The sequence below is a fragment of the Otolemur garnettii genome, unplaced genomic scaffold, assembly GCF_000181295.1.
Source record: "Otolemur garnettii isolate 467f Iridium unplaced genomic scaffold, OtoGar3 scaffold00032, whole genome shotgun sequence".
In the NCBI taxonomy this organism is placed as follows: Eukaryota; Metazoa; Chordata; class Mammalia; order Primates; family Galagidae; genus Otolemur; species Otolemur garnettii.
Genome location: NW_003852427.1, coordinates 18,125,794 through 18,134,680, shown reverse-complemented (window position 1 = coordinate 18,134,680; position 8,887 = coordinate 18,125,794). Strand labels below are relative to the sequence as shown.

Genomic DNA, 8,887 nt, shown 5'->3' with positions numbered 1-8,887 from the left:
AGGAAGGAAATAAAAATAAATAAAATTAAAAAAAAATAAAACAGTCAAAAGGACACTGAAGTCTGAAGTTAGAGAAAGGCAGAGTTGAGAAACAATTGTGTGGAGTAAGTCCTCCTGGCCGTCAGGAGGAAATCTACAGATACAACTGGCACACAACAGGGAGTAGAACTTTTGCCTAAATTCAGAGGAGACTCTCAATGAGCTGAAATCAGACTCAGAATGTTTTAAAAGAGGTTAAAAAAGAAGACACAATTGTCAATCTAATGATATATTTCTTTATTTTGACATATTGTGTAGCTAAAACAGTAAGAGTACACACGAGTACAAAAATGGAAACAAACCTCTGGCTGAAAATAACATACACCCAAAACACATCCTGCTAACAGACAGACAAGGAATTTAGCTTTGTAAATTTCTACTTCATTTGACTCAAGGAAAAAGCAGCCTGAGTTTTCTTAAAGTAACAACAACAACAAAAACAAGAAAAGATTTGAATAGTTTTACTTTGGCAAAACATTAACATCTTTTTCAAAGAAAATTCTTGTTAAATGGATCTGATAGAGAAATATGGAAAAATCAAGAAGATAAAATTCTGGGCCACTGAAAGTGACATTCTTTCAAGCATATTTGCAAAATGTTTCCTTAAAGTATTCTTGGGATGACAAGGATTTTCCCGTCTCCAACAAGAGTGAACTGCTGTTGTCCCTTTGAATAAGTCAGTCTCTGCCTTTAAAAATACATGGCTTCTTTGAGGAATTCTTAATGTCTTGATGATTTTTTTATATTCTGGACAGTTAAATGGGTTCAGGTCATAAATAAAGAAACTGATAGCTACCACTACTCAGTCAAGTACGCAGCCTAAAAACATTTATTTACATATAAGACACCTTTAAGATACACCATAAAATACAAATCCTTTACTTGTGTTTTTACTTGGCATTAACTTTCAGAAATTCAGTCTCAAATGCCACCATGGGGTTTTTCAAATGATACCTTCACGTCAATGATTTCTTTCGACTACAGTAAAGAAGATAAGGCAAGAAAAATGCTGCAGTGCCATCTTCTGGGAGAACATTCAAGAAATCCTTTAGTTCCAATTCCACAGCGACAACTGACAATGTTTCTGTTTGCAGGAAAGAATATCTGAGTTAGAACTGAAAGTCTGTCTTTCATCTAGTTCTCTTCTTACTCAACCCATTAGAAGCTAGTTTAGGGAAACAAAATGTTTTAATTACAAAGAAAAAAACAATAGTCTTTCTACTCTAAGACTAGTTTGTGGTTTTAATAATTTATTTATCCCTTCTAGAATCTTTTGAAGTTTATATTAGCTCCATACAATTTATTATTTCATTGCTAAATTATTATATTATTTTTCAGTGGATTTCTACTATCTTCTAAAGAACAATACAATCATCTGAATACTGTTTTCTATGCTAGAACTATACTGAAGCTAATTATAGAAACTGTGTATTAGGACAGGAAATACAAGGACATTTTCCTAAAGTTTTTATTATAAAAGTGTCATAAATAAGCACAAATCTGTTTTCATGACCACTTAAGCCAGAGGTTCTCAACTTGTGGGTCATGACTCCTTTGGGGGTCAAACAACCCTTTCCCCTTTCATAGGGGTCGCCTAAGACCATCAGAAAACACATATTCCAATGGTCTTAGGAACCCAGACACAACTCCTCATGTGTTGGGGTCACCACAACATGAGGAACTGTATCAAAGAGTCATGGCATTAGCAAGGCTAAGAACCACTGATTAACCTTTTTTTTCTAAACTACAAAGGTGTTAGAAAATTTTTCATGCATTTTGTAAAGATAACTCTACAACTCTATGATTCTGTTGCTTCTTAATAGATACAGGCTACCCGCTCCCAGGAGAAGAAGGGTGGCTTTTTAAGAACAATGTTCCGAATATACACCCGTTTGGTCTCATGTGTACCACGTGTAACTCTATCCCTGCTTCAGTGCCGTTCAACTGTGTGAGTCTCTCATGCCCACCACTCTATGTACAGAGTAAATGAAAAATGTAAAATCTATCTAAGGTCATCTATCCAACATTCAGCAACCTAAATCATCCTTTCCACAAAGAAGCCATCGCCCTTGTTGCTAAAGAGTTAAGGATCAGAGCAGCAGCGCCTTATAGAAAAGATTCCCAGTTGTGGGATCTGACAGACTTTAATTTTTTTTTAGAGACTGAGTCTCACTCTGTTCCCCAGGCGAGAGCACTGTGGCTCAATCACAGTTTACTGCAACCTCCAACTCCGAGGCTCAAGCAATCCTCCTGCCTAAGACTCCTGAGTACCTAGGAGTACAAGTGGTACTACCTCACTCAGCTAATTAAAAAAAATTTTTTTTTTAAGAGACAGGGTTTTGTTATACTGCCCAGGCTGGTCTCAAGCTCCTGATCTGAAGTGCTCTTCCCACCTCAGCTTCCCAGTGTGCTGGGAGTGCAGGCATGAACCATGGTGCCTGGCCTGAAATCAGACAGACCTGAGAAGGGATCCAGACTCTTGCCTACTCCCTGAGTGCCTTTAAGAAGTCACTTAAACCTCCAAGTCCCAAGTTCCTCATCTAGGATATACTGATAGTAGTATTGTCTGCTAGCTGCCAGAGTTCCTGTGAGAATTAAAATGCAATGATGCATGTCTGACATAAAATAGGACCTTAATAAAAAACAACTAATTTATGAAACCCATGCGCAAAACACGAATGATTGATGTTTTCCTATCAAAACAGTTCATTTCTCCAAACACAGAGCCCGTAAGTAGTAATTTACATACAAAAAACTGGGTTGAAGGGCTAGCGTAGGCCCTCACAGAGCCAACAAAAATCTTGCCAGCGCCCAATTCTTTTCTCCCAGCCAAGAAGAGGCTAATACAGGTTATAACTTTAATAGCAAGGCTGGTATCTTAAACTGATAGGGTACTTTAAAAGTTGATACAGTTCTTTAAAATACACCTTCTCATTTAATTCCTTCTAGAATCCTTTTAAGCTTTTATTGATTTGATATAAATCCCATTCCATAGAGTATATATTAGTGGGTATTATGCCTGATTTAGAGATAGGAAAACTGAGGCTAAGAAAAGATTAAAATGCCTTGCTTGACTCTCCTCACCACCCACCCTAATTGACAAATTACACAGAAATGATCTGCCTAAATGTAAACCTGATGCTGAAAAGCCTCCTTTTTGGCTAGAAAATATACATCAAATGTTGAGAACAGCTGTTTCTGGCTGGTGGGATTTTAAGAGACTTTTAAAACTTTACTTCTGTAATTTACTGCAGTACTAGAATTAAAAAAAAATAGCATAGTTCATTATTATAACAACAAATACTTCCTTAAAACAATCCATCCACTAACAGTAAGCCATCCACTAACTTGTTTTCAATGGTTCTACCTTAATGCAGTAGTTCTCAACCAGGACGATTCCAGGAGAATATCTGGCAAGTCTAAAGACATTTTTGTTTATTATAGCTAGGGTGGTACTATTGCCATCCAGCTAGTAGAGGCTAGGGATGCTCCTTAACATTTTGAAACACACAGGGGAAACCCCCATGCACACAGAAAGTTATCCAGTCCAATGTCAGTGGTGCCAAGGTTGAGACAAGCTGCATCAGATAGGTAAGAAATCCAAAGCTCCCAGCACGTGAGTCCCTGAATTCTAACTCTAACCTTACTCTCTTGCAATTCTGCTTAACAGTGAACTCTAGAGTCAATCCTAAACTTCTCATTAGTCTCAGGATATTAAAAAACCGGTTTGCTCAAGGTCACTCGGTTAAGTGGCAGGTCTGGAAATCAGTTCCACTTCTCTAGACGCCAATCCTGGGCTCTTCTCAGATTGCTCCAGCTACCGAGAAAAAAAGACTCCCTGAGAAATGGACCTGAAGCTCTGGAGGCATCTCGTCTTCCAATCAATAAACAGGCACAAACTACAGGAGAGGTGCATTGCTGGTGAGGAGAGCACAGCATGAAAAATGAACAAAATGCTGTGCAGCTCTTAATGAATTACAGTTTAATAAAAGTAAGTCACGCACAGCCCTTAGTCCGATGACCTGCATACATACACGCACTCACACACACATGTATTCTGAAGATACAGAAAAATGTAACATTTGGAAATATGATTATGGGTAAGTGAGGGACACAGAACATGTGCATGTGGATCGGAAAGGATCAAGAGAAAGTCTTTTGACTAAGACAAGGATGCTGATGAGGTCCGAAGACGTGGCATACTGTACTGGAAAGTGATCCACCAATGGGAAGAGTGATAAAATTCTTAAACAATTTGATGCAGTGAGACAAAGCAATCAAACCCCTGACACTCCTACCTACCTTCCCCAAACCTAAAGCACTCAGGAGCTGAGAAGGACAGAGAATAAAGTCACCTTCTCCTTTCTAGTCAGAAAAACACAGCTTTAATTAAGTGGGGAACTTCAGAAAAACAACTTCTGATGGCCAGTGGCTCTGCCTAACATTTTAAAAATCAATTATCTTGACTGGAAACATGATTTTCAACATGACAGTCAACACTGTGTCAATTTCTAATATTTTATGTGCGCTGCAATCAACATAACCTATGTTGTAGCATCAGGCCAACAATTACCTAGTAACATTAACATACAACAGTACAGAAACTGATAGCCACCTATTTATCAAGATTTTTAAATAGGCTGGGTGCAGCGGCTCACACCTGTAATTCCAACACTCTGGGAAGCTGCAGTTAAGAGTTTGAGACCAGCCTAAGCAAGAGTGAGACCACTGTCTCTACAAAAAATAGACAAATTAGCTGGGTGTGGTGGTGCATGCTTGTTGTCCCAGCTACTCAGGAGGCTGAGACTGGAGGATTGCTTGAGGCCAGGAGTTCGAGGCTGCTGTGAGTTATGATAAGGCCACTATATCAATCTAGCCTGGGCAATACGAAGAGACCCTTTCTTCTAAAAATAAAAAAAATTTTAAAAACATTTTTAAGTGACTGCTTATGAATTGTGAGAATTCAAACAATAACCACCTACACTGTAAAATACCATACAATTTATAGACTCAACTTTTAAATCTTTGAGAATGTGTCACTCATCAACAGTCACTTACAATTATGTTTAATCATAATAATCTTAACTTCCTACACAAAGTAAGCACCAAGATCATGAATGAAAGATGTAATTGCCTTAATGGCTACTCAAATTTTTAAACTATTAAAGTTGTCAGTTTGTATGACTTTGATAATTTGTTAGTGTTTGAAAAGATTAATTTAAAAGAACACCAGCTCTGAGATTAGAAGAGATAAAGATGAAATGTGCTGGGGCGGGCGGCGGGCAGTCAATGAATGCTGAAAATAAGCGGGGTGATTCTGCAGGGCTCTCCTCACCTCACTTGAGAACCACAAGAGAAATCTACAGATAGCAAGTCCTTAGCAAATTTAAAACACAGACTCTGAAGTGTGTGATCAACCAAAGAGTCTTTTACCTTTTAATAATGACAAGTAAAGCCGGTATTTCTCTCCACCATGTTTTATTCTCTGACAAAGTTCAGGCAACAGTTTTTTCCACCACAGAGTCTATCTTAGGAAAAAATAAATCAATTTTAGCTTGATGCATTTTACGGTCAGTTTCAATGAAAATAGGATTGTGTAGGAAAATAACAGGGCAAAAATACATTATTTTGGATAAGCTACCAAACTTGGTTATAACAGAAGTTGTATCAGCAGCCAGGCTTCTACTTAAACTATAACATAAAAGTAATTTGGAAAGTAAGACGTCTATTGTTCATATGTACATAGCTATTTTCAAGAAGAAACAGGCATGTCCTGTTATCTTGTACGAGACAAGATGACAGGAAGAAAAGGGAAAAAAAGTACTAAAGTCTAAAACTCTCTAGTTTCCAAATTAAAGATCATATGGCACAGAAAATATTTTCCCATCATACATTATGTCTCCTAAATCATTAGGTACTCACCTACTTCTTTTCCAAGTAAGAGATTTTTAATGGTGATAATGCACCATCACTATATACTTTAACATTTAACAGTACTCACAACACATACTAAACGTACATACTCGTTACACCTGCACGGCCCTGTGACGCTGGACTAGCATTAAGTTGTCCCCTAACTTGCAGGAAAGGCAACAAGATTGTCCAATTTGACTATGATTGATCCAACCTAGAAACATAATCTGAAAAGCATACCCGATTCTCTTCTTTCAGTTCGTGATTAGCATATGGGATGACGGCCTCCGGGCACCTCTCTAACAGGACGTCTAGGCACTGTTCATGCTCTTTCAAGCGCGTACGACACAGAACATGGACACTGAGGCCGGCAACAGTGTCTTCTGAGAGTGGTTCCAAGAACGGAATAATGGAAGCTATGTCAAATGAAGGACCACATATAAGAGACTAAGAACAGAAAAGTGAAAGGTTATGGAATGAGGGACCCAAAAAACTAAAGCACAACACATACAATTCAATTTTAAAAAATGACTAAACCCCATTTGCCAAAATGAAGACTACGATTTAGAATGTATGATATATGTATGTACGGTCTTTATTTAATAAAGTGGAAGGAAGTATTAATCTTGAAAGCACCTCTGATTTAAAGAATAAAGGTCTGTTTAATAGCAATCACTTTTTAAAATAACATGATTTTGCTTTAGACCAACTGCAAATTCAAACTAATGGGAATTTTTTCGGACTCTATCCTTAGGAAATAAATGACTTTGTGGTCAAAGATTTAGTCTAATGATGTTTACTACAAATTTTCAACAATAGGGAGTGAGTAAATAAATTATGGAACATTCATATGATTGAACACTACACAAGTCATCAAAAGCATGTTTTCCAAGGTCAGTTAATGAGAAAATGCTGATGATAAAATGATGAGTAAAAACATCAATGCAAAATTATGTTCAGAGCATGATTAGTTTTGTAGAATCTAATGCATATTTAGAAATACCTCACAAAATACCAACACAATTTTGGTTGAGAAGATAAAGCCTGCTTTCTATAATGTAGTCTATACATAAACCAAAATAAAATGTAACATGTAAGGAAACTAAAGTGATTCTTTAAAACCTAATTATCTGTATTAATAACACTTGCCCCGGGCTGAATGCGAGAGAGCAGGAAATGTTTCAGTATTTACAACTTTACCAATGTTTTAGTTTTTAAGCATTTACACTCCTCTGGACTCTACCACCACAATAACTCTGCTTTCCCCTTCTCCAGGACAAACATGAGATGGTCATATCCTGATTTTCTTGTCCCTGTATCCCTTTGCTACAGCGTCTTCTCTGACTCACAGAAGGCCATGGGACACGATCCCTCTACTCACGGTCGGCATGGTTATTTTATTGCAAGTAGCTACCAAGGAATGACTTAGAATAAGGTTGGTCCTTTTTCTTCCTGAAATTTTAATAAATCTAACTAATTTTCTGACAGTGAGGGGGCAAAGATGAAATAAGGTGATAATCTCCCATTCATAAGCTCTCCTGACATGGAAGAAAACCGATTATTTCTATTATTTAACTCTTGGTCAATCAGGGTAATGAGTGAGGTAGGAAGGAGCAAGGCATGGACGCCAATCCATGGTTAAAATGAAACTTGTCAAATGTCATACAAAACAGACTACTCAAGAACTTTTATTTAGTTTATCCATATTATCAAGAAGTTTAAAAAAAAATAGTTAAGAAACATAAAACACCACATATATCACTGGGTAAAAAAATGATCCAAACGTTGTTCTTACTTTTTTGTTTTTTGAGACAGAGTCTCACCCTATTGCCCTGGGCTAGAGTGCTATGGAGTCCTAGCTCACAGCAACCTCAAACTCTTGGGCTTGAGCAATCCTCTTGCTTCAGCTTCCTAAGTAGGTGAGATTACAGGTGCCTGCCTAGACACCTGGCTAGTGTTTTCTATTTTATTTTTTTTTAAGTGGAGAAGGGGTCTTGCTCTTGCTCAGGCTGATCTCGAACTCATGAGCTCAGGCAATCCACCAGCCTTGGCATCCCAGAGTGCTAGGAGTACAGCTGTGAGCAACCCCACCTGGCCGGTCATTCTTACTCTTTATAACACTGTTAATCTGCTTCTCAGCAGAGAGCTCACTTTTTTTTTCAATATTGAAAATGGACTCCTTTCCACTCTCAACACATGCACTATTTATTCCTCCCTTTGATTAAGACCCAGCACCTCAGCCCTGACACTGCAGGGAAGGAATCCACTGACTTCTCTGTCCTCTCCCTCCACTGAGACAATCACAGCCGTGGCTCTAAGGAAAGGTGTTGGCAAAGAGGGGAAGGGAAGGAATCCATGACAATTTTGGCAAAGAACAGGACATTTACCAGTGTACTGTGTCATTCCAAATAGTAGCTTTTTGACATGATGATTTATATTGTTTTTATTTTTTATTTAGTTATCACACAAATAGAATATTACAGTGATTGATGGCAATAAGAGAAAATCATTTCTCTACGTTGGGGGGTGAGTATAGGGAAGTTGTACCATTTTGAAAAAGTTCTTTAGGTGATTCTGAACTTCCCTACTCCTCAACCAGTAAGATCTTTCTGTTTCTTTTCTTTCTTTTTTCTTTTTTTTTTTTTTTTATTAGAGACAGAGTCTCACTATGTTGCCCTCAGTAGAGTGCTGTGGCATCACAGCTCACAGCAACCTCCAACCTCCAGCTCTTGGGCTTAGGTGATTATCTTGCCTCAGCCTCCCAAGTAGCTGGGACTACAGGCCCCCACCACAACGCCTGGCTATTTTTTTTTTGCAGTTTGGCTTAGGCTAGGTTAGAACCCACCACCCTTGGTATATGGGGCCAGCAGCCTACTCACTGAGCCACAGGGGCTGCCCAGGTCTTTTTGTTTCTTTCTTTTTTTTTTTTTTTTTG

At 38.0% G+C, this 8,887-nt stretch overlaps 1 protein-coding gene across 1 annotated transcript in view; it reads right to left on the bottom strand.

The window, feature by feature from the left end:
- Window positions 1-408: 408 nt before the first annotated feature.
- Window positions 409-8,887, bottom strand: part of HPS3 (HPS3, biogenesis of lysosomal organelles complex 2 subunit 1) — a 41,860-nt gene continuing 33,381 nt past the window's right edge. The window contains exons 15-17 of the mRNA XM_023513000.1: window positions 6,193-6,399; window positions 5,473-5,563; window positions 409-1,123 (exon numbers count right to left, since the gene is read on the bottom strand). Coding sequence (XP_023368768.1) covers window positions 996-1,123; window positions 5,473-5,563; window positions 6,193-6,399 — 426 coding nt within the window. The 3' untranslated portion in view covers window positions 409-995. The remainder of the gene's footprint in view (window positions 1,124-5,472; window positions 5,564-6,192; window positions 6,400-8,887) is intronic.